We start from the raw sequence: 26,378 nt of genomic DNA, 5'->3' as shown, positions 1-26,378 counted from the left end.
GACTGTTAATGAAACAGAATTCGCCAAGGATAGGTGAGGTTTGGAGAAGCTATATATTGCGCTAGCAAACCCACTGAAATGGTTGCCCGGCACAACCCCTTGAATCTGGTATTTTAGTCGCCTCTTACGACAGGCATACCAACCGCGGGTATATTCTGACCCCCCAACCCGCTGTGGGAGATATCGTATGTCTTATTGTTAACTGATTCAACTCAAAACTTTGTTTTTATTTTTTTTATTTTATGACCCACGTAGATAACCAGTTGGCGAGATTATGATGACATTTATAGAACACCCAAAAATATTACCGCAGACTACATAGAATATAGAATATATATATGTGGGGCACCCTGTGAAAACTTCTGTATAAATATTACATTATTATATTTGGCATTCTCTTTCTACAATGTACATTGTTTTTGTAAGCTTACAGTTAGCAAAACTGAACATTTTTTGATCATACGATTTTTGTACTCAAGCTGTAGAACACGCGCTAATTTTCCTTTAAAGAAAACTTTTAAGTAATTAAAGTTAAGGTTATCAATATTAAACCGACTTTTTTATTTACGGGAAAATTATCTCCCTAAGTGTTTCGTCAGGCAAGAACACTAAATTGAACAGTGGTAAGAAAATATCCCACATATACATAGCTGTGAATCTTTGATTGCGTTTTCCCAAAAAAATGAAATTTTGGATTACTTTAACATCCAATTCGCTGTGGATTTGCTTTGAAAACCGGATATATATAACAATTTTTACATGTGCAAACACGTTTAACCGAATTTAAATTAATTGAAGAACATGTATGAGCAGCATGCATCTTGATGTGCATATATATCGCATATCGTGCAGCAACCAACCAAATTTAACGCACAAACTATGGTGATATGAGGTCGGTTTAATGTTTCAGTGTTCAGCATAACTTAACGAAAGTTCATTCTCGTCAGCATCGGGAAGCATATTTTCGGATATATTACAATCTCATTTCTTAAAGGTTTATTTAATATTAAGTTGTTAAAATGTAATCTAAAAATATTTAATTCAATAAATGGAATAATTTTGTTTATAATAGTCTCAAAAGTCACTAAGCCGGCTATAATAATTGATTGTTGATTCGTTAAGTTCTTATTTGAGGGCACGACACCCTCGAATGGAAAAATGAACTTTTCTTTGGAGAAAAACTGAGGCAGAAAATGAGGTTTTGTAAAAGAGAATATCAAAATAGAAAAGATAAGAGATAAAAAAAGTGTAAATAATGAAAAGTTATAAAATTTCAAGATTTATTAAAAAATAAATAGTGCTGCCGCATCCGATAGTCAACATGTTTGAATCGGGTAAGCATAAAAGCTGCAAGTGCACCCGCAAAAGCCAAGAAAGCGTCAGTTCCCGTTGATGCTGTACTCGCAATGTGTTTGGCGTGTGTAGCGGTGTGTGTGTGTCAGTCAACACAACATTCCAAGATTTTTCTTTACTATTTTTCTTTCTAATTTTGCTTTAAACTTCACAACTTTAAATGATTTTAGATGCAAATCACTCCAAAGTCCTCGATAGCATTCTTCAAGCAGCAAATAAACATCCTAATTCACGTGTTTCCAAGCTAATACACAGCGTAGAAGAAGATTGTTCTCAAAAAAATATTGTGCTTTTGCTTATTGAATTAGCGGAGCACCCAGAGTATGCTACCGACTTTGGTATTTCATTAAGCTACGTGAGTGTTTGAAATAAAATGCAATATTTAGCCGGACGCTACATGCTAATTTTTCTCATTCTAAAATGGTTATAATATTAGTATTTAGATTTATTCGAACAATTAGGCATCGGACGGGATATTGTATTAAATGAAGCTGGTTTGTTGCTATTGAACTCGTCCAAAGTGTATGCGCGGCGAGTAGATTTTGTGCAAGAGCTCGTGGAGCGGCAGATATTGACCTTATCCAACACGGAGAAGGAAATGGTTGATAACAGGTAGGAAAGTGTAGTGTTTTGAATGTTTCTATATTTAATGCTCTATTTTATTAAAGCATAAATCTTATATTATTTTTGTTGTGAAGATAGAGAAAACTTTTCTCAGAAAAATGGTATAAATCCGAAAGTATCTTCATCTAGAAACATTGAAATTGTCCTTTAAAGATTTTCGAAGGTAATCTCAACACATCAAGGGATATAGATCAGGCACGCTCCGGTAACACAGCACCATTAAGGTGCTAGCCCGACCATCTCGGGAACGATTTATATGGCCAAATTAAACCTTCAGACCATCCCTCCCTCCCCATCGCCAAGTTCCATGAGGAGCTTGGGGATGTCAGAGCCTCGTCTGTTAGTGAAACAGGATTCGCCACGGATAGGTGAGGTTGACAATTGGGTTTGGAGAACCTATATATTGCGCTGGCAAACTGAAAGGGTTGGGCTACACAGCCCCTTCAATCTAGTATTTTAGTCGCCTATTACGACAGGCATACCTACCGCGGGTATATTCTAACCCGCTGGGGTGGTACACTTGATCGTGCAGTTGTTTGGCCGACAAATGTCGGTATTACGACTAAAATGTGGAATTTACAGTGTCTACTTAAATTTCTTATTTAAAAAAAAAAAAATTTTTCGGTCGCGCCGGGAAGCCACACACTTCCTGCCATCTTCCAAGGCCTTTGCTCTAAATCTACCTTGTGCTTTTCTATCCAATGATATAGCATTTAACCATTCACAAGTTATTGTATAACTTTTCAAAAAGCCTTCTAGTGGATGCCCCTGCAAAGAAATTGTATTTATTTATTATTTATTTATTTATTTCAGTCTATGGCATTTAAAGCCCTTACAGACTAGATAACAATGTTTAATAAAAAATAAGATAATTACTTAATAATATAGGACATAAGTTGAATATAGACACAATAAAACTTACATGCTACGAAGAGATTGACCAGAAAAGTAATCAGTTTGAATAGATATCAGTAAGTATTGTTTTAAAAGTAGACTTAGGAAGAGCAAAATCAAAGCTGAAGAATCAGAGATGCGATTAAAGTCCATCATAGCTCTAAGCAAAGGTTTATTTGAGGCATAGAGGGTTCGGACACAATCCGTATAGAAAATAGGTACATTACGAAGAGGCCTTATAGGGATATGGAAACGGAGACTCTAAAGCTGGAGTCATTGGTGCCGTATGTCGTATCGCTGTATCCGTATCCCTAACGTAATCAGCTGTTTATCGTTACGACGGCAAACCAAAACCCAATTGGTTGGCTACGATACGGTTACGACCTTAGCGGCACCAATAATCGATTGCATTGATTCTCATAAGGTTGGTCGAATCAGCTGTTAAAAGGTTACCGATACGGTTACCGATAAAGCACCAATGTCTCCAGCTTTAAGGAGACAAGGTGCATCAACTACACCATTGATGATGTCATAAACAAACGTGAGCGATAGGACAGTTCTTCTAAAACCAAGGACTCTAATTTGATAAGTGAGTACCTGGCTTTATATGATGGAATCGGTTCAGAAAAGTTCATCGAGCGCAGCGCGAACCAAAAAACGTTTTTTTGCACACGTTCAATCCTAACAATATGGCATTCATGATATGACCTCCAAATAAAACAGGCATATTCCAGTTTCGAACGAACTATTGCAGTGAACAATAACTTGAGGGTGTAGGGATCCGTGAAGTCTGTTCAACAACGCCTAATAAAAGCCAGAAGTGAATACGCCTTAGCAATAGTAGAATTTATATGGGTCGCGAAAGAAAATCTCGAATCGAAGGCAACACCCAAGTCCTTTATCTCGTTAAGAGTTGAGAGGCGGGTACCATCAAGGGAGTAGGAAGTGGGAATGAGGCCACGTGATTTAGAAAAGTTTACAAGAAAGGAATTGCTGACATTTAGTGGCAAGTTATTGGCACTGCACCAGACAGCAACGTTATCTAAATCAGATTGAATTTTAATCACGTCATCAGAGTTTGTGATGGTATTGAAAATCTTTAGGTCATCAGCGTATAATAGAAAATTAGAGTGCTAGAAGCAGGTGGAAATATCGTTTATAAAAATTACAAAAAGTAACGGGCCAAGTATGCTACCTTGAGGCACCCCAGAGGTGGCTGTGAATGGGTTTGAAGAGTCATTGTCTACAACCACAACACAGCTGCGCTGGTGAAGGTACGATTTAATCCATGATAAAAACATCGAGTGGAAGCCCAAGCGGGCCAATTTTGAAATCAGGATTGAGTGACTAACTTTATCAAATGCTTTTGAGAAATCGGTGTACACAGTATCAACTTGACAACGGTCATTAAAAGAAGATAGGCAAAAATCAGAGAAGATAGATAGGTTTGTTACAGTGGACCTACCGACCATAAAACCATGCTGATTTTCAATGATTAATGGTTTAACAGTAAAATACATTTTTTATTTCACGATGTACTCGAATAATTTTGAAACAGATGATAATTTTGCAATGGGCCTATAATTTGCGACATTGTTCTTGTTACCACACTTTAAAATCGGGCTGATGATAGTTATCTTCCACGCATCAATAAATTCGCCACGCTCTAAAGATTTGTTGAAAATTAAAAGGAGGGTGAAAGCCAGAGCCAAACAATTTTTCAAAAGATTAGACGATAAGCCGTCAATATCAGTATTGGTAGATGATTTAATATTCTGGATTCCATCGACCATATCTTCAATCGATAGAGTCGACGCACTAAAGTTAATGGGAGTGTCAACCACAGTGGGCGGCTCCTGTGGGACTTCCGGTGGCGTAACGAAATTGGAGCAGAAGGCTGCAAAAAGATTAGCCGCTTCAGCTGTTGAAGCATGCTCAGAGTCATAGATGACTGAGGCCGGGATACTTGAGCATCGTTTTTTGGAATTTACATAATTCCAGAACGGCCTAGGGTTTTCTTTAATATCAGATACAAAATTACGAACATAGTTACCATAGAGCCTCTTTCCTAAAGCTTTGAATAATTTGGAATAACGCAGGTATTTTTCTTTATACGCCATAAGCTTAGTGGCCTTGAACTTTTTGAAAAACCGATTCCTCTGATTCTTAAGCCTATTTAGTTTTCTAGTATACCATGGTATTCTGTAATACCGCTTCATTTTCTTAGGTATATTGTTTATGCAGATTTGATTAACAACGTTTTTAAATAAACTGAAGCAACGAGCAAGATCACTTCCCAGAAAAAGGGCTTCCCCTCAACGGAAGAAACTTCCTGATATATACAGTCATAATTTCCACGTCCAAATGAAAAACTAGGACCCTCATTTAGAGTACCAATACTTTCGAAGTTATAGAATTCTACGTCGAGGATAAGCGGAATGTGGTGCAAACCAGAGCACGACAACGGTTCCAGGCATTCAGTTACCGTACAGTTAAAATTATCATTAAGAAAGACAAGATCAAGAATTCTCGACAGTTGATTGGTGAAGCCCTTGATCTGAGAAAGACTGACACTTGAGAGACTGTCAATAAGGTAAATCTCAGAAGTGGTGTTAACATTGTTCGGAACCAATGTGTAGTTATTGTCGACGTAAGACCATTCAATATTAGGTAAATTAAAATCACCTAATATGCAAAAGTTACCATTATCACAAGAACGAACTGAATCGGTAATATTATCTACATGAGACTTATAAAGTGAGTCTAGACTAGACGGTGGAATGTATGACGCACAGCTAAAACTTTCAGAGATGCCACAAACTGAGACACACAGTTGGTCCAAAAGCGAGTCTTGATCCTTCAGCTCCACAAGCGACGAGTTGATGTGCCGGGGTATGGCAATTAAAACCACCGCCTCTAGAGAGGCCAGTTTTGGAAAAATCGCGATCCTTGCGATAGACAATATACAGCTTAGAGTCAAAAAACTCAGCATCAAGGAACTCAGGATTTAGCCAGGTTTCGATAAGAACGAACACGTCAAAGTCTGCATGCGAACTCACATTGTACATTGCGTTAGACTTAGTTCGCATTCCGGAGACATTTTGATAGTAGATACTCAATTGCTTTTGGGTGCCATTTATGGAAATATCAACTCCCCGACCTTTAGAACAGGACGGTAGACAGCTATCAAGGTTTGTGCTGCTCTCACAGCACAGGTCTTTTAGTTTTTTGACGTATTGACATGCTTTTTGGATTATACATGAACCACAGAATGAGTCGGCCAGAAGGAAGTATCCAGTACCTTATCAAAATATTTATCAGGAACCGATATTTTGAAGGAAGATATGTCTCTCGCATATTTAAAAGTAAACTTGAAGACATTGATGTCACTAGTTTCAGCACCAAACTTAGTGCAGATGTAATTAGAAATGTCATCTTCCGATAGTGATGCATGCAGTCTTGATACAAAGATCACTTTACGAGGCGGAACGGCTGTCGCTTCTCAAAATGCCAGCACCTGTAATGCCAATGATGTTTGCAGAGTCCATTCGCCGGGACGCAGCTGGAGAATTGGAATTACCGCCAAAGTCGGCAGGCCGGGCTGCAGCAGTGTCTCCATACGTAGAAGTTTCGATTTCAACAATACTGTCATCCACAAAGTTATCTGCAGCATTTAAAGTAGCACTTGCATGGGCAACTTTGCTGAGATTAGCACCAACTTTTACGGGCCGACCAGAAGAACCAGGGCAGCCATCAGTAGAAACAGCAGCAGGCCCTGCAGACAGAGCAGCAGAAATATATGCAACCGTAGTAATAGAATGGTTAATTGACGACGCACTGCTGATCGCAGCAGTATTAGTACTGGCTGTATTTGTAGCGACATTAGTTTTAGGATCAGTGTTAACAGGTTTATTAGCAGTGGTAGCCAGATGGGCAGTATGGAGAGTGCGTGAGGTACTGGGCAAAGGCGAGAATGCCAAGAAATCGACGTCTGCAGAGCGACAACTATCGCAATTAAGATTATGAATGATCTTAGCACCAAAGCACAAGAGCTAACTACAACTGTCTTTACGGCGTTTCTTTCTGCGACTAATAACGCCGTATTATTATTTTCATGTTTTTTTACTCTTTTTTGGTGTTTTTTGCTTTTTTTTTTTGCAACATTATCGTCGGTCACATTACTTTTGTTGTTTTCGTTGTTGTAATGCAACAGCACTATGTTCACATTAGCTTTTAGTGTATCAATTTGCGCGGCCAAATCTTTGAATTTAGTTTCAAAGGCAGTCATTAGTGTTTCTAAACCAATTTTTTGTGTAGCAAGCGCAGACTCATATAGTTTACAGATTTTTTCAGGCGCATTAGCACAGTCTGGGCACAGGTAACGAATATTATGGTTGGATTTCATCAGATTCACGTCATATTCAGTGATAGGCCCTGCACAGCAGGCGCGATGGCACTACATGGAACAGTCAAAGTATCAGATCTACCGAAACCTTTATTGCACTTTCCACAGAAGTCATCCATTGTTTATACCAAACAAAACGATAAAGTATACGCAAAAACAAAATTTGAAAAATCAAGAAGAGTAAAAGCAGATATTTTGGTCTAAAGTCACCTTATGCTTCTATACTTCTTTTGAATACATTTAATCATAGTCAAGGAGGCACATCTAGCCCTACCTTATGGACACTCCTCACGAGTATGAGCACGGAACAAATCTGAAAAAGGTAAGAGCTGTATTGGTTGGTTGGTTCAGAGGAACTCGTGCCAATTCGCTCTTTTTGCAATATGTTGTTATAGGGCTCAATATTAATCGTTCCCTAGATGGTCGCGCTAGTACCTTTATGGTGCTTTATTACCGGAACGTACCGGATATGTATCCGGCAAAGGACCATCAACATCGATAACACTCTCCAAAACCTTCGGGAAGTGTCGTTATCATTAATACAACAACAACAGGGGAAAATGTTACCCCAGCGGGTTAGGGGATCAGAATATACCCGCGGTAGGTATGCCTGTCGTAAGAGGCGACTAAAATACCAGATTCAAGGGGCTGTGTAGCGCAACCTTTCAGGTTGCCAGCGCAATATATAGCTTCTCCAAACCCAATTGTCAACCTCACCTATCCGCGGCGAATCCTGTTTCACTAACAGACGAGGCTCTGGCGATCCCAAGCTCCTCATGGAACTTGGGGGTAGGGAGGGAGGGAATGGCCTGAAGGTTTAATGTGGCCACATAAATCGTTCCCGAGATGGTCGGGCTAGCACCTTAATGGTGCTATGGTACCGGAGCGTACCGGATTTGTATCCGGCAAAGGACCATCACATCGATAACACTCCCCAAAACCTTCGGGGAGCAACCTTATCGCTACAACAACAACAACAACAACAGGGGAAAATGTTTTAAAATAATTTTATGTTTTATCATTCTATTTATTCATATTCATTCTATTTATCATTCATTAAAAAATTTGTTTTCATCTTTTAGGCCAGAGAATTCAGCAAAAACTTCCACAGAAAAACTTAAACGCAGTCGTAAACGTCTGGTGGAAGCTGTGGAAGACCCCTATGAAGTGGAGCTAGTACCAAGAAAGTTTCGAAAACTAGCAGAAGAGAAACGTTTCGGTGGAATTAATCAACAAGATAAAGCAAAAGTTACAACTTCAAAGTTTTATAGAATAGAATCAGAGCAATATATACACCCAGTAGCATGGATGCATGCCAGCATAGTCGATCTTGAAAATGAAGAAGACATTGACTCAAAAAGAAATTACAAACTCTTTACATATCATGTGGAACACCGCTATAATACATTGGTGCCAGATATTAATTTTCGTTTATATTTCAAAGTCAAAGATTATATTGATGAGGAGGAGGAACGTCTAGCAGAAAGAGAGGAACAAAGTGCGATTGATGCAGTTAACGATCTAGCAGATTGGCCTCCACTCTCTGAAGAGTATATACAAAAATATTTAGATTTAGAAAATAAAGTTCTGGACATTGGTGAAATTTTGAGACATCGAAAAAAACCTAGGTTAGATGACATACTTATTGAACAACTCAAAATAAGCAAAAATAAAGTGCCTAATCAAGAAGTACAAAATTCAAAGGGATTCGCTGAATCCATTATTGACTGTAATCAAGATTTGCTGCAACTTGATTTAGGCATTGATAGCAGTGTTAGCTTAAATAATACTTCAGCCATTGATACAAGTACAAATGCGAATGAATCTGAATTGCTTGCGCAAAGCAGCATACAGGAAGATGCAATAAGGAATGAGGCAGATTTGAGTTTAACAAATTTAACAGCACCCACACAACACATACTAGATTTAACGCAACATTTTAATTCCACCGAAAAATCATTATTAGAATGTACAAACCAAACTGAAAATTCAATAGACGCTTCAAATACTAGTACACAAAAAGATTTAACATATTCCAATGTGAACGCCAATTCTAGCAATTTGAATGAGAACGAAAGCGGGTACAGTGAAAATGTGACAGGTCAAACAGATTCTAATGTAAGCGCGAATTCAAACACTTTGAATGTGAATGATAGCGGCTGCAGTGAAAATGCGACAGGTCAGTTGCGTAATGACACTGGCTTAGGTGAAAGCATTAGCGAACAAACTAATCAATTAAGCGAGAGCAGTAGCAATTTAGCGAACAGCATAAATGCTGATGCGTTAGATACCGCATGTTTAGGGGAAAGCATTAGCGAACGAACTAATCAATTAAGCGAGAGCAGTAGTAATTTAGCGAACAAAATAAATGATGATGCCTTGAATACCGCATGTAGGAATGGGAATTCTAAAAATCAAAACGAAAATCCATCAACGATTGCTAATAAGGAAGCACAAAATGAAACTGAAAGTGTCGCATTGGTGGCTGCGAGTGACAAGAAAGCAGTTGAAAATGGTAAATTTCTTAAAATTACAGTTATGTATGAAGTAATTAAAGTATGTACTTACTTTTTTGTAGCCGCCGAAAATGTGACTGAATCAGAAAAAATTCGCGTTTATCTACCGCATTTAGATGATGAAGGTGTATATTTATCTGATTTGGATGATCATGAACAACGTATGCTTTCACCAAAAGTACTCACTACAGATGTTTTTCCATCCATTCCAAACAAAGAGAATATAACCGTATATGTTGATGATGAAATAAGAACACTTTTAAATATAGTTGAGGAAGATGAACCACCAATTACATATACGATGCCTGTACAAATATTGCCACCTACGACGCCGATAGTATTGAATATTTTTAAATTTCCTGAAAAAATATTAAGGCGTCGTATATTATTTAAGCTTGGTGCAGAAATGGATCTTTTTCTGCAATCGGTGGGTATTTTTTGTAATTATTACAGAGCATGATGTACGCTTTAACTTATTATTTAGCTGTGGGTTTTTCTTATAGTTTTTACTAATGTTTTTAATTAACGGTAATTTTTAAGGCTAAGGGCACGTGTAATGAATGCAAATTTCGTTAGAGAATTGGTCAAAATATGGGCATACGAAAAGGCATTTTTTTTAAATGGTCAAAGCTTCTGAAAAGTTGTAAGGGGTAGCAACATATAAACTAAGGCACTTTCTAGCTAGGCTGCACAATAAGACTACCTACAAATAAAATTTGTACTAAAATTAAATTTGTATCAAGAATTGTTGACGCCTTGTATATATGTATTGGGAAATTAACTCAATTTAAAAAAGCACATATTTTTGTAGGGCTGCCATCTATTTCCAAATTGAAATAAATGAAATATGTTTGTAATAATAAATAAGTCGAAGGGTAGCAAATAAGTTTTCATTTTTATTTTTAACTAAAAATTAAAAACCAATTTTTAACTCTTTTTTCACATTACTAGTTAGAAGTGAATTTGTTAAAATAAAGTTCGACATAAAAAGTAATAATTTATTGGAATTTTTCTTCGGTTCTTTCCTACGTAAAAACTACAAAAAAAAATGTTACTCTATAACAATTTTTATGTCCAACATCACAGCGTTCGATGAAACGTACACACCATGTAGATATGAGTGAAACACGACAATATAGACCAATGAAATTATTTAGTGATTCACAAAATGTCACTATAGAATCAAATGATACGCGAATGAGAACTAGCAGTGCAACAGGTTTGTTTAAAAACCAATTATTTTTAGAATATTTAATAAATTTTTACATTATATCTACCAGATTGCAACGTCCTAAGCGATGATGAAGATGCAGAAGATTTTTTGGGGTTTACTGAGGAAGAGCAGGCCAATAAAATGACACATCGTTTGAGCAGAGATTCGGGTGTTGACGACGCAGATTTACAATTAACACCGTCGATAATGTGTAGTATGAGAGTGATAAATGAAGACTTCGATAAAGCAATAAAAGAGCTACAAGAACAAATTAGTGAAGATAGTAGAAATGATGAAATGGTGGGAAATGTTGAAAATGTTGCACCACAAAACGATGCTGAAAACTGTGTAGATGTAACAGCGAATGAAGTGGGAGAAGCTACGGCGACAGTGGAATCAACCACCAGCACAATGGCAATAACAAATGATTTGCTAACTAACAACAATTGTATAGATAAAGAAACTACCGAAACAGCATCTACAGCGCTTACTGAAAGTTGTATGAAAGAAAACGTTGGTGCTGTTATTGAAAATTCTTTAAATGAAAATGTTGCTGCCGTTATTGAAAATTCTTTAAATGAAAATGTTGCTGCTGTTATGGAAGACAATATAAATACAGCGCATGAAAGTGGCATTGATGACGAACCAACCTTTCGCGATTCGGGCTTATTTACGCAAGATGATTTGTTGGACATGGACAATGTGCACGAAATTGAAAAGAGTAAAACTAAGGTATATATGGGTCTAGTACGATATGTAGAAAATTTTAATGTCGAAACTAAAAATACCGAAAAAAATGTTGAGAATAAAAATGTCGATAATAAAAATGTCGAATAAAAATGTCGAAATATATCAATGAATGATGTGTCAAATTCGCGCGAACTTTACACATCATTCATTGAATTATTACGAAATTTTTTTTCGACAAATTCGCGCGAATTTTACACATCATTCATTGAATTATTTCGACAAATCTATTTTTCATATAAACATCAACTATGTAATTATTGCAAAAATTATAAAAATTCAGAGTACTTTAGTGGTTCAGCACCTCCAAACCTATGTAACGTCCCAAAACTATTTATGTTCAGAATTCAAAGTTGTTAAGAAAGAAAGTATTTATGTATATAAAATGTATACATACATATATACATATATTTTGTTCAATTTTATTTAATTCAAAATATTTATACAACTAAAAGCTAACACTTGGAAATTCAAGAGCTAAAATAATTACGTATTTATCCATAATATAGCAAAATATTTAAATAGAAAATGCGAAACGCAAAAATCTTAATCCTTTATATTAAGTCGCTTTTATGTTTGTCCCCTCATTTCCGTACGAATTTTTGACCCACGGAAAAGTCTTTTTCGGTAACTTCCAGTTGAGCTTGACACTTGATACTTAGAACATAGTTCAGATCTGGGAGACATTACAATGCAAGTGAAAAAAAAACCGCTAAGTGGCGCATGGATCGAGATATTAGGAAAATTAATTTTAAAATGGAAATTTTGTGATCGACTTTTAACTAACTTCTCGGCGGTCCAGAGACTTGAAACTTAGCACATAGTTTGGGAGTCGATGGCAATACAATTCGTGGAAAACAAAATGCCGCCAGGTGGCAGACGAATCGAGATAAACGAAAATCCCTGAAAAAACGCAGAGAATCTTGCAATCGATTTTTGAGTAACTTCCCGTTGAGCTGGAGAAGTGAAACTTGAGTTGTAAGTCAGAACCCGGTGACAATGCAATATTTTATCAAAAATATTCCGCTAGGTGGTGCATGGATCGAGATATTAGGAAAATTAATTTTAATTTGGGAATCTTTCAATCCACTTTTAACTAACTTTCTGGTTACCTAGAGACTTGTAACTTTGCACATAGTTCGAAACCCGGTGACATTACAATTTGTAGAAAACAAAGTTCCGCTAGGTGGCATGCTAATTGAGATAACTAAAAATCCCTGAAAAACGATGGGAATTTTGCAATCGATTTTTGAGTAACTTGCCGGTGAGCTAGAGACTTGAAACTTGGGCCGTGGGTCAGAACCCGGTGACAAAGCAATATTTTATCAAAAAATTCCGTTAGGTGGCGCATGGATCGAGATATTAGAAAAATTAATTTTAATTTGGGAATTTTTCAATCCATTTTTAACAAACTTCCCGGTCACCTAGAGACTTGTAACTTAGCACATAGTTCGAGACCCGGTGACAATACAATTTGTAGAAAACAAAGTTCCGCTAGGTGGCATGCTAATTGAGATAACTACAAATCCCAGAAACACGAGGGTAATCTTGCGATCGAATTTTGAGTAACTTGCCGGTGAGCTAGAGACTTGAAACTTGGGCTGTGGGTCAGAACCCGGTCCTAATGCAACATTTGATTAAAAAAATGCCACTAGGTGGCGCATGGATCGAGATATTAAGAAAATTTATTTTAATTTGGGAATCTTTCAATCCATTTTTAACTAACTTCCCGGTTACCTAGATACTTGTAACTTAGCACATAGTTCGAGACCCGGTGACAATACAATATACAGAAAACAAAATTCGACTAGGTGGCGCGCTAAGTGAGATAACTACAAATCCTTGAAAAACGAGGGCAATCTTGCAATCGATTTTTGAGTAACTTCCCGGTGAGCTGGAGATATGAAACTTAAGCCGTAAGTCAGAACCCGGTGACAAACTCCGCTAGGTGGCGCATGGATCGAGATATTAAGAAAATTAATTTTAATTTGGGAATCTTGTAATCGATTTTTAACTAACTTCCTGGCTATCTAGAGACTTGAAACCTGAAATATAGTTTAAAACTCGGTGACAGTGCAATGTTTGATCAAACAATTTGAGCTACGTAACGCACAAGTCGAACTATTTAGAAGATTTGGACATACCTTCTTGGCTAGCCTCCTGAGCGTTGCAGGCGTTGTAGAATTCCACCTCGTTTAAGGCCCAACTCAATGCACGTCCTTGCATACTTTTAAGCGAACACGACTTCCGCCACGATTCTTTTAGACTTTCAGGCGTATGCGAATTTCACCACGATTATCAGCTGTGCAAATTAAGCTGACAGACGAGGTGGAATTCTCTTGTTATGATGCGAGGTGGAATTCTGTTGTTTTCGCCAGTGTTGTCAGCGAAAATTCCACTAATTTTATTAAATCCTGCTATTTTGAAGAAATAAAGATAAGAATTTTCACGTAGGAATTACTTAAATTACTCATAAAAGTTGCAATTGCCTTTTTGTAGGCAGTACTAAAAAATTGAAAATAAAAAGATGATACAAAATTTTAATGACTACCTTTATATAAATGGACCAAAAAATAGAAGGCAATTTTTCCTTTAATACAGACATAGTCTTGATGAATTTTGACTAAAAAACTTTAACAATAACTCTTGTAATAGAATTTTGGGATTTAAAACTATAAAGGTGGAGCGCAATCTTTAAATTTAAGGCAAACCATGTACTTGGGATTAACTAATTGATTATTTAAAATTTAAACACGCACTCTACCTTAATAATTTTAAATCCCAAAATTCTTTTGCAAGAGATATTGTTAAACTTTTTTAGTCAAAATTCAACAAGACTATGTCTGTATTAAAAAAAATTGCCTTTTATTTTTTGGTCCATTTATATAAAGGTAGTCCTTAAAATTTTTTTATCATCTTTTTATTTATTTAAAATTTTATTTATTATTTTCTTTTTTCAAATTTTGATTTTTGGCGACAATTAAATTTAACAATTATTTCTTCAAACTGCCTCTAGGTCCATAAATTAAACACGTTGTTGTTGTTTTTATTCCAATATATTTCGAACCGTTGGAGATCGAAATATATTGGAACAAAAACAACAACCACGTGTATAATTTATGGACCTAGAGCCAGTTTGAAGAAACAATTATTTCCTTTTTTCTTTAATACGCTTTTTTTGGTTTAATAATATTTTGCGATCTAATTAAATTTATTTTATTTTTAACAACTAACATATTCTTCTTTTAAGTGATGTATAAGTTTGTATACTCCAATATGGTCCTTGTCAATTATCACTTGCGTTCTTCTGTGCCAAGCTTCTGCAGTTTTGCGTTGTTGGTATGTTTATATCCATTTGTTCATGTATTGACCAAAACGATGGTGGATACACTGAGAGATGGTTTTTACTGGAATCACGCCTTTTTTGGACTTATCTGCTGTGGCTATGTAGTTCTTTTCCAACCATTTTGAATATACCTGCAGTTTGATTGCTCATGGATTTTTCAATTTCCTTGAAGTATTATGGTATTTCCTCTGCTTTCAAGAAAGCTAAACAGCTTAGCATTCTCACCTGCAAAGAAAAGTGTTCATCTTTTTCGTAAATCGAGGCAAACTTTTCACTTTGAACTTTCCGCTACAAAATCTGTTCAAAATGGAAAAAACATCCTTTATTAATTGCATTTGGAAAGAACGACTTCGTGGCTGAAATGATTGCTTTTTCGAAGTCAGAAATTATATAATCAGTTTTAAGGTGTATATTATTCTCGCAAGCTAGCTTGAGGATTTCGTAAAAAACTTCCTCGTAACATTGTTTTGTTTTTTTTTTTTGCTACTCATTAGGCAGTAAATACCAGGAACCACATTTCCCTTTAAATGGGCATGTATAGTAAATAGTTGTTTCAAAATTGTTGGTGCAACTTTGATTGTCCCATCCACTAGCCATACCTTCGAATCCAGTGCACGGACTTTACCACTTTATTGGTAGATCTACCAACTTTTTAGCCCATTTTTATTTTCTACCACTTCTAACACCAAAGTCCAAAAATCTACCAACATTTCAATATATTCGCATTGAAACCAAATACTGCGATCATTAAGCGCCAAATACAACACACGAACATTTCCGCGAACATTCCCGTTATGTCATGTTTCTGCGACCTTTTCTGTCGTGTATGGTGGTGTTTGCCAGTTCGCGCAAATGTTCGCCAAAAATCTAAATATTTTAATTTTTGGCGAACATTTGCGCGAACTGTTCGTGCGTGTATGGCGAAATAGCTCATAATCGTAGTAATTTCTGAACGGAACAGACGTGCGCGGAAAAGTAAAATGGACAATAAAAAATTTCTGAGTGAATTTATTGAAATGTATAAATCTTTGCCATCATTGTGGCAAGTAAAAAGCAAAGATTATTGTAATAGAATTAAAAAGAATAATGATTATGCGACTTTAATCGAAAAATTAAATCGTTTGGGGCGCAATTGCTGTCAAAAATTTTCAGTCTTCAAAGCTATTGCCACTAGCTAGAAAGCGCAAAGTTAAAGCAAGGCGGTGATGATGGGGAATCGCTTCTCTCATTATTGTATCCCGTTTCGTTATGAGTGGCAAAATTTTTTGTAAAAGTTGGTCAAATGTTGCCTTGCTCATACGAACGTAATTTTTAAAATCATTTTGTGACGTGAATTCCAGTTCTTTAATAAGCTCACTTTGTCCAAGAACTGCTCGTTTTTTAAACCATTCTTTGCACCAAATTCTTTTTTTGCGATCTTCTCTCTTTTTTTACGCTTAATTGCCACAGCGAGCAATATTGCTGCAGCAATCAGTTTTTTGTGAATAATTTTGAACGAAAATAAAAAAAAAGGTTGAAGTAAACGATAACATGCCGATGTCATTATTTTGTGGCAGTATTTTTGGTACATTGGAAAATTGTTGTTGTAATTAGACGTTTCGGTAAATTTTCGTTAATATTTCAAGCTCGAAATACAGGAAAAAAGCAAGTATCATATAGGCATAAGCGATGTATATACAAATTTACATGTATTTTCCTGTTTTTTTTTTGCTTTTTAGTGTTATTTCCGTGAAATGTGCTTTATTTGTTTTATAATAAATTATGAATTGTTTTGTACAAATATAAACTGTAGATATTGTTTTCTTGGAAAAAAATCTACCAACTTCTACCACTATTTGGATTTTTCGTCTACCAACATTCTCTTTTTAAAAGTCCGTGCACTGCTCGAATCCCCAAGAACCTTTAAGTTTTCAATTGTGCTAAAAATTAAAATTCGCTCATTACCAAACTCTTTATCCGAGAGTAAAAACTTTCCTCTTCCACGAGCTGGAGGTCTTCTGGAACGTTGATTTCGTCCAAAGTTGAAGGTTCCGTCTCTTTTGATTTTTTGCAAGTTGCTCTGGGAATTCGGTAGGTATATCCTGCATTCTCTTTTACATCCAACTATTGATGCTTTTATTATTTGTGATGGTTTGCTCTTGCTAGTTTTGGCTTGTTGCTTTAAATTAGCATTTGCTTTGTAAATTTCAGCTTCATATGCCAATTGATCGTGGACGTGTGCTGAAGCAGGCTTTTTTACTAATATGCACGTTTCCATCTAACGCCGTCGTAACGCGAGCGTTACATTTAAATTCATTTTTCTTCCCGCACTTCCAGTAAAACACATCCTTATGCGACTTTTCTGAATGATATACATATCCGTTGTTGGTTTTATTGTTGCAGCGATGTTTACTCCCCGAAGGCTTTGGGGAGTGTTATCGTTGTGATGTTCCTTTGCCGGATACAGATCCGGCTCGCTCCGGTAACACAGCACCATTAAGGTGCTAGCCCGGCCATCTCGGGAACGATTTATATGGCCTCATTAAACCTTCAGGCTATACCTCCCTCCCCACCCCAAGTTCATATCCGTTCAGAACAAGCTTTCTCTTGCCCTTATTAGATGTAACAATTTCGGCACTCATTCTTTTGGGAGTTGCAACAAACAAAAATCAACTAAATTGTTCCAAACAAAAATTTCAACTAAAACAATTAAAAAAAACACATGGCCTTGAGTAACATAAAAAAAAAATAACGAACGCAAAGGAAACATAGATTAAAAAAGTAAAGGTGTCTAAGTTCGGATGTCACCGAATATTATATACTCAGCGTGAGCTTCAATTGTACATTTCATTTCAGATAAATTACTTTTCTACATAACACGTGGCACCGTCCGTTTAAAAAAAATATCTCCCCATTTCCTCTTACATTAAAACTTGATGAGTGAAATGTCATTGATTCAAAACTATTTTTTGCTAAGTTATAGCTTATTATTCCAGTCTACGAGCCTTTTAAACTTATTTTATATCTAAGTTGCCACGGTCTTTAGACGATCCCGTCCATTTTTACTAAAAATATTTTCTGCTGTAAGGAAAATTTGTGTACACAATTTCATTACCGATATGTTAATTTTTCTTCGAGTTATGGCTCCCGAAACATGGAAAATTGCTTAGTCTTAAAAGGGGCGGTGCCACACCCATTTTCAAAAATTTTAGTGTTTTCCAATTTAATGTTATAATTCAATTTAGAAAGTAAAATTCTATTGATACAAAGCCCTTTTTCGCTAAGATATAGCTTATTTAATTCGTCCACGACCCTTTTAAAAATCTTTTATATAAACGTGGGCGTGGTCCTTAACCGATTTCGTTAATTTTTCTTCAAAGTATTCCATATAGTAAAGGCAACCTCTCTACCGAATTTTGTTACGATAGCTTTAACGATCGGCGGCCACCGTGGTGTGATGGTAGCGTTCTCCGCCTACCACACCGTATGCCCTGGGTTCGCACCCCGGGCAAAGCAACATCAAAATTTTAGAAATAAGGTTTTTAAATTAGAAGATTTTTCTAAGCGGTGTCACCTCGGCAGTGTTTGGCAAGCGCTCCGGGTGTATTTCTGCCATGAAAAGCTCTCAGTGAAAACTCATCTGCCTTGCAGATGCCGTTCGGAGTCGGCATAAAACATGTAGGTTCTGTCCGGCCAATTTGTAGGGAAAATCAAGAGGAGCACGACGCAAATTGGAAGAGAAGCTTGGCTTAGATCTCTTCGGAGGTTATCGCGCCTTACATTTATTTTTTTTAGCTTTAACGATTTTTGATTTATGATTAATAATATTTAAATTGATTTTGTCACAAGTGGGCGGTGCCACGCCTATTTTAAAAAAAATTTTCTAAATTTTTATCAAGTCTCAATATCAGTCCACATGTTAACATTCTAGGTGTATCATTTACTGAATTATAGGTTTTTTTGTGTTTTCCAAAATGTTATATATATAAAAAGTGGGCGTGGTTATCATCCGCTCATTTTCAACACCAATCTATTCTGGGCCCAGATAAGCTAGTGTACCAAATTTGGTGAAGATATCTTAATATTTACTCAAATTTTCGTGCTAACGGACGGACGGATATGGCTCAACCAAATTTTTTTTTCGATACTGATAATTTTGATATATGGAAGTTTATATCTATCTCGATTCCTTTATACCTGTACAACCAACCGTTATCCAATCAAAGTTAATAGACTCTGTATGCAAAGCACGCTGAGTATAAAAAGCAAAGTAAAAAACCCATCATATTAGAAAAACGTCATTGTTTTTAAGAATTACTCATATGTACCTAATACATACTTAAAAATTAAAAAAATAAGGTAACTTAGATTGAGAACTGAGTGCAAAGTGGAAGTAGTACATATTATTAAAAAAGAAACATACACAATTATTTCCTGACTCAAAATAATTCATACTACCATTACAAAATGAATCTAAAATACTGAAAATAGAAACACATTAATGGATGCTTATGCTAAATCTTATAATAAAGCGCAACTGGGGCTTCTAAGCATTGAATTTTATTGTTTTGCAGATTACGACCGAAGTCGATATATAAAAACACCTATTATAATATAAAAGTTTCTTGAAAATTAGTGGAAAAAATGTATTTGACATGAAGTGCACCACAAGTATTCCACAAAAGAGCAATGACATTTTTCAGGAAATTGTTATAACTACGTATATATCCATATCATGAATAATTGGAAAATTATCAAAATTTTAGTTTTATTTTGCAAATGTGCACTGAAAACTTAATTGTCATTAAAAAAAAAATTTTTTTTTTTTTTTGAATTTCTAATATTTTCCACATTTTCGACATTTTTCTTTTTTCGGCCTTTTTTATTTCGACATTATAACATTTCGATATTTTGAGTTTAGGCAAAAAAAAATGTTCATCATATAAAAAATTTTTAAATTCGACATTTTTTTTCGATATTTTTTTTTTCGACTTATCTTATGGATCCCGGTATATATATATATATATATATATATACATGTATATACAGTTCTTTTAAAATGATTTGTTATATGCAATTTTTTATTCTTTTTATTATTATTTTATTTTTCAGATTCAAAAATGGCATGAATATTTGCAACCTATTTTATCGAAAGCACGAGATCGTCATCATTTTGATGTTTTTCAATTAGGTACAGAAATTATGAATGAGCTACAAAAACCAAAAAATTCGACGAGACAAATAACGGCAACTTCTATTACATTTCAAGATGTGATGACGGATAAGGATGAAAGTTATGTATCGCGTTATTTTTTGTCGACATTACTGCTGGTGAGTATTGATATCAAGAGATACAAAGCACAGTGTTTTAAAGACATTGGCGAATAAGCCTAAGCATACACCAATGGGCTACTTTTCTTATTTTGGCTTAGTCTAGGTAATTATAGGAGGCTATGGCAACCCCAAGATCCTCATGGAGGGCGTTGTTGTTGTTGTTGTAGCGATAAGGACACTCCCCGAAGGCCTTAAGGAGTGTTATCGATATTGATGGTCCTTTGCCGGATGCAGATCCGGTACGTTCCGGTAACAAGCCCCATTAAGGCACCTGCCCGACCATTACGGGAACGATTTAGTATGACCACATGAAAGCTTCAAGGCCATACCGCAACAGCCTCGGCTGTTAAAGCAACAGGATTCGCCACGGGTATGTGAGGTTGACAATTGGGTTGGAGAAGCTATATTTTGCGCTGGCAATACCTTGAAAAGGCTGCGCTACACAACCTAAATCAATTTTGTATTTTAGTCGCCTCTTACGACAAGAATACCTGCCGTGGGTATATTCTAAGCCCCCTAACCCGCTGGTGATGGCATAGAAAGTAAAATATGGTTATTAGACTGGGTCGATAAACCGGGTTAATAAAACCGATATCGCGCCATCGATTTTTCGATAGAATTTGGGTTCAGGAAAAAAGTTCCAATACGCATACACAAAAAAATAATTTTCGAGCATGCGAAATTTCATTTTTTTACTTTTTTTCGTCTTTGATGTTTAAGGTTTTTTTCTTGACCTACTAAAAAATTTTCATTTGATTGTAAAATTTTCATGTATACCCTGTCCGAGCCAAAAATGTCCGCTAAAAACGTCGATAACAGTTTTTTGAAAATTTTTTTAGTAGGTCATGGAAAAAAACCTTAAAAATCAAAGTTGAAAAAAGTAAAAAAAAAATAAATTTCGCAGGCGCGAAAATTATTTTTTTGGGTATGCGTAGTGGACATTTTTTTCCTGAGCCCAAATCCTATTGAAAAACCGATGGCGCAATATCGGTTAACTTTCAACAACAAACAAACAAATCAACCCAACCCAATGGTAATATTGAAGAGTATCACAGATGGTCGAGCTATTGTCTTAAGGTGCTTGTTACCGGAACGTGGCGGATCTATATTCGAATTTTGTTTTACAATTCGAAAATTGATTATAATCGTATGAAGCACGTTGCCTTTTATGGCAGTTGTGCCTTACCGCGGGTATATTCCAAGACCCTTAACCCTACCGAGCGCATGAAAGCGAATGAAAGCTTCCACGTACAGAGTGGTTATTAAAACTGTAAGTCGCAATAGCTTGTAGTTAAAATAAACAGAAATTGGTAAAGCTCGAAAGAATATCCGACCTTGTTATTATTATTATTACTTAAACAAAAACTTTTTAATATTTTGCAGGCAAACCAAAATAATATCAAAATTAATGTAAAAAACAAATGTACCGAAAAGCCTTCTACTTGGGACGATATCAAATTGGATCTCTTAGATACCAAACGTCATACTGTAGCTATAGAAGATAATATTGGCATAATAAACACCACGACGATTAGCACGACTGACAACACCAAACGTAAACAGAAAAAGTCGTCTAATATAATTAATGAGGCTGGTTGTAGTAGTAGTAGTACTAAAACTGATGAAAATCTTACAGTCAACAGTGAAATGTTAAATGTTAATATAAATGTTGTACGTCCATTAAAAAAAATAGAGAAAGTACCAAATACCAATGACGATTATGATTCTGGCATTTTCTCAAATGAAGAGTTGATGTCATGATAGTAGAACAACTCGGAACTAATCAGCCACGTCACATTATTGACTACTATGTAGTAGATGTGTTAGTTAAACTGCCTGCTTATTTTGGGAAATCCCTTTACTAATAATTATAAAAACGTAATCATGTATATTTATTAATAGACAATTAACCTAAATTTCCTCTACACTGCAAGAAAAAGACTGGTGAAATCAACCGAAATTTCTGTCAATTTTTATCCATCGCAACAAGATGTTGAATCAACTGCGCACAAATCGTTGATTCGTAATTTACCGTTTTAGTAGTCAAATGAACAAAAAAAAGTTGTTGCGACAGCTTTGTATGAAAGTACCTATGTTGCCATATCTTTATATATAAAAATCACGTGTCACTATGTTTGTCCTCGATGGACTTTAAATGTTTATACGTAATAATAAAATGTTACGTATACGCAGTTGCACTCATATTTTCAGGTGGTGCGGATATACTTCCGTGTAATTGCTTGATGTTTAATTAAACAACCTGCTTATCAATAAAAAATATTATAGCGAATGATATCAAATATAGCACATCACCAGGCCCCCGAGAGGAGGGGGGGGGGGGGGGGGGGGGAGGGGAGGGGGTTAGTTGTTTGAAGAGATGCGTCAGTCTATTTTGTTCAAACGTGGACCAGGGTACCCCTAGAATGTGTTTATAGAATATTGATAGCAAATGAAAGCTGTTGATGAGTGCTTTAGTAGAGGGTAATTTCCATACCCCTGGGTGACTAGGGTCTCGAGATATAGGCCAAAACGTGGGCCCGTGAATGCCTAGACAGTGTTTATACAATATGGATATCAAATGAAAGCTGTTGATGAATAGAATGTGTGGGTAATATGGATATCAAATGAAAGCTGTTGCTGAGAGCGCTAAAGTAATTTTCATTGTGATATTCGATTTAGTCGCATCAACCTGGCAAAACTAATAAATATGCAAGCGAAGCCGAAATAGAGACATGAATTAATAATACCCGCATACTTATTTACATACGTCCTATTCGATTTGCCTGAAATTTGGTATATAAATTTGCCTATATTAGTGCTTACGATCGCTTTTTTCCGACCAGAGAGGGACTGGGACTGGGATCAGGACTAGGACTGGGATTAGGACTAGGACTGGGGCTGAGACTCGGAGTGGGACTGGGACTGGAACAAAAGAGATAGAATGAGACGACGATGGAGATAGATGAAGCGAAAAAGACCGAGGGAGGAGTTAATAAAAGGATTAGGAAAAAGTGAAGAGGGGGAGGGCAGAGTTAGGCGGAAAAAGCTTTTTAAAACGCATGCATGCAGGCCAAGTTTAGGGCAGAAAACGTCTGCCGGGTCTGCTAATAAATAAATAAATGTAAGACGCGATAACCTCCGAAGTGATTTTAGGCCGAACTTCTCTTCCAATTTGTGTCGTGCTCCTATTAATTTTTCTTACAAATTGGCGGGACGCGACCTACTTGTTTTATGCCGACTCCGAATGGCTTCTGCAAGGCATATGAGTTTTCACTGAGAGCTTTTCATGGCAGAAATATACTCTGAGTGTTTGCCCAACACTGCCGAGGGGCGACTCCGCTTAGAAATTGTTTCTTCTAATTGAAAAAGCTTGTTTCTAAAATTTTGATCTTGCTTTTCCCGGGGTGTGAACCCAGGGTCTTCGGTGTGGTAAGTGGAGCACGCTACCATCACACCACGGTGGCCGCTATATAAATACGTAAATATGTGAATACATAAACACGCATGCTTGCTACATATTCATACATCTTAATATACAAAAAACACGTGTCACAATATTTTCGGCCGCGATGGACTCCTAAACTACTGAACCGATTTTGAATTTGTTTTGCACCCCGTGTGTAGTTTGATCTAACTTGAGACATAGGATAGGTTATATCTCAGTTTATAGTCGCAATATTATTTTATTGCAAATTTTTTTATTTGTTTATACATAATAATAAAATGTTACGTATACGCAGTGGCACTCATATTTTCAGGTGGTGCGTATATACTTCCGTGTAATTGCTTGGTGTTTAATTAAACAACCTGCTTATCAATAAAAATATTATAGCGAATGATATCAAGTATAGCACATCACCAGGCCGGCGTGGTGGGGGGAGGGAGGGGGGAGGTTTCTGAGGGGTAGTATAAATGTTTGACGTAATATTTTAAAAAGAGAACTTGTAAGTTATAGAAAAGTAAAGAATCAAATCGCAGGAAGGTAATTCACTACTGGAGTAACTTTACATGTAATTCGGCAAGTTTAATTTTCGTAACACTTTAAGTTGAAACGATTCCAAAACAACTCATTTTTATTTTGTCGGAAACATCAACATTAAAAAAGGATGTTTTTTTTATTATCTTATTAGATTCGTTCGCTTGAGTGAAAATTCATAAAAACTTGAGCAAAATGTTACTAACTTTGGAAAAATCCTGTTCGTTCAAGCAAAACTTTGCAACAAGAGGGCGCAATTTTGCATATCGCTTGGACGAGAAGTTGCAAAATTATACCATAAATAGGTGTCCCGGTATATCATCATTTGTTGCACAGTAAATTCAAAAAAGAGGTTTTCGTTTTGTATTGGTAACTGAAAAACGAGTTTTTTATTGTTTTCCCATTTTGTGTGTTTTTTTCGATTTGATTGTTTTCTTATTTTGGTGGTTTTTTAACAAGTGGCACCATCGTCATAAGTACAAAGTAGAGAGCGCGGTGAGCGTAAAATTCTCTTTGATATTTGCTCAAGCATTGACTGTTGTTCACTGTTGAAATAACCAGTAAGATCATTTGTGTTAACAGAAAAATCAGTTAGATTGATTAGGAATCTGTCAATTTTACAGAATTTTGTTAACTTAAGGGCGACAATTTCTCTTCTGTTGAAATGACTAAACGAATTTGTTCGCTTGACAAAGAACTCGGTCGAATTCACCATAATTCGATCAATTTCACTGAATCTCCGTTAAGTCAAGAAAAACAGAACCGATTTGTTGATTTTACTAGCACCATTTCTTTCAGTGTAATACACTAAACGAAAGCCTTAAAAATACAATTTTCGGCTATAAACACATATTGCGCACAGATGCTAATATTGTTTGAAAGTACTAAAACGTAAGTGTGTGCAATAATTTTGAAATTAGTTGTAAAAATGTGCAGTAGATATTTAAAATTTTTGTATGCGTTTTTTCATTGATTAACTAGCAAACTTATTTCCTATGAAATTTCTTATTTTTACAGACACATAAAAGTTTATTACCTACTATATTTTGCAAACATATAATAAAGCATTCCGTTTATTCACCTGACACAAGTTATACTTAAAGAAATTTGCATATTATAATAAATATTGCCAATGTAAAGTTACACACATATACTATATTATAAATGCTCATAATATGTTAATATAAAATGTTAATATTTTACTATTTGTTTCAAATTTGGTTAAAAAACAATAATAATTGCTTTGTACCTGACCATCCAATTAACGCTGTGGAGGGTATATCTATCAAAAATACTAATAAAACAGTTTTATAAATTATGACAATTTGTAAATAGACAGTACAATGAATTTGGTATATCGTCCGTAGAATGCCAAAGCCACGAATGTGCCATTTTTGCTTAAACGAAATATTATATATGTCAAATTTTGCAAAGCCAAAACAACAAATGTGAATTTTTTTGAAAAAAAATTTAAAAATCATTTTCAACTAACATTTCCTAAGTGGTTTACAAAAGTAAACCTTCCAATAGTGGTTGAAAAATACAAAATTAAATCTCTATTTTTGACAATGTCTTACGCGTTTTTCTCAACACATCAAATATGCACATTCGTGACTTTGGCATTGGACCGACGATATTTAACTACAATGACAGTGATTATATAAAATCTGTAATTGACGCATACAAATATGTACATATGTATATAGTTTTAAATAGTTTATATTGTGCATACACACATGTATATACAAATAGGGCTTTTTTATATCTACAAACATAGTTTTAATGTAAAAAAATTACCTAAAAAATAATAGTGTTTAACAAAATTAAAATTTTTATTGAATGAGAATGGGTCTCTAGGCAGAAAGCACTCAGTAGATGCTCACTTGGTCGCTCATGCTGTGACTACAACTTTTGTAACAACATTTTAGAAAAATCCAATTTAATTCAGAAAAGGCAAATATGTTTCCAACATCGAAGGTGGTACAGTCGTT

The 26,378-nt window shown here is 35.7% G+C and overlaps 2 protein-coding genes across 6 annotated transcripts in view; one reads left to right on the top strand and one right to left on the bottom strand.

The window, feature by feature from the left end:
- The window catches only part of TkR86C (Tachykinin-like receptor at 86C), a 47,018-nt gene extending 36,213 nt beyond the window's left edge, over nt 1-10,805 (bottom strand). The window contains exon 1 of the mRNA XM_067787263.1: nt 9,845-10,805. The gene's annotated coding sequence lies outside the window, so the exon portion shown is untranslated. The remainder of the gene's footprint in view (nt 1-9,844) is intronic.
- On the top strand, nt 439-26,200 carry Cap-H2 (Chromosome associated protein H2). 5 transcript variants are annotated; one of them, XM_067787189.1, is made up of 11 exons: nt 440-994; nt 1,073-1,334; nt 1,524-1,708; nt 1,790-1,965; nt 8,359-9,791; nt 9,855-10,219; nt 10,879-11,011; nt 11,073-11,737; nt 20,190-20,408; nt 21,795-21,966; nt 25,405-26,200. In XM_067787189.1, the coding sequence occupies exons 2-11, from the start codon at nt 1,322-1,324 to the stop codon at nt 25,410-25,412; spliced, it is 3,369 nt and encodes a 1,122-aa protein (XP_067643290.1). In that variant the 5' UTR covers nt 440-994; nt 1,073-1,321; the 3' UTR covers nt 25,413-26,200. The 5 variants fall into 5 exon arrangements, with proteins under 5 accessions (XP_067643297.1, XP_067643307.1, XP_067643290.1 ...); XM_067787185.1 differs by lacking the exon at nt 25,405-26,200 and having other exon boundaries at nt 440-623; nt 21,795-22,725; XM_067787177.1 differs by lacking the exon at nt 25,405-26,200 and having other exon boundaries at nt 21,795-22,725.
- The last annotated feature ends 178 nt before the right edge of the window (nt 26,201-26,378 follow it).

Source organism: Eurosta solidaginis, chromosome 1 (genome assembly GCF_040869045.1).
Source record: "Eurosta solidaginis isolate ZX-2024a chromosome 1, ASM4086904v1, whole genome shotgun sequence".
In the NCBI taxonomy this organism is placed as follows: domain Eukaryota; kingdom Metazoa; phylum Arthropoda; class Insecta; order Diptera; family Tephritidae; genus Eurosta; species Eurosta solidaginis.
Note: the sequence above shows the minus strand (reverse complement) of the source record. Positions and strands in the feature narration are given on the sequence as shown.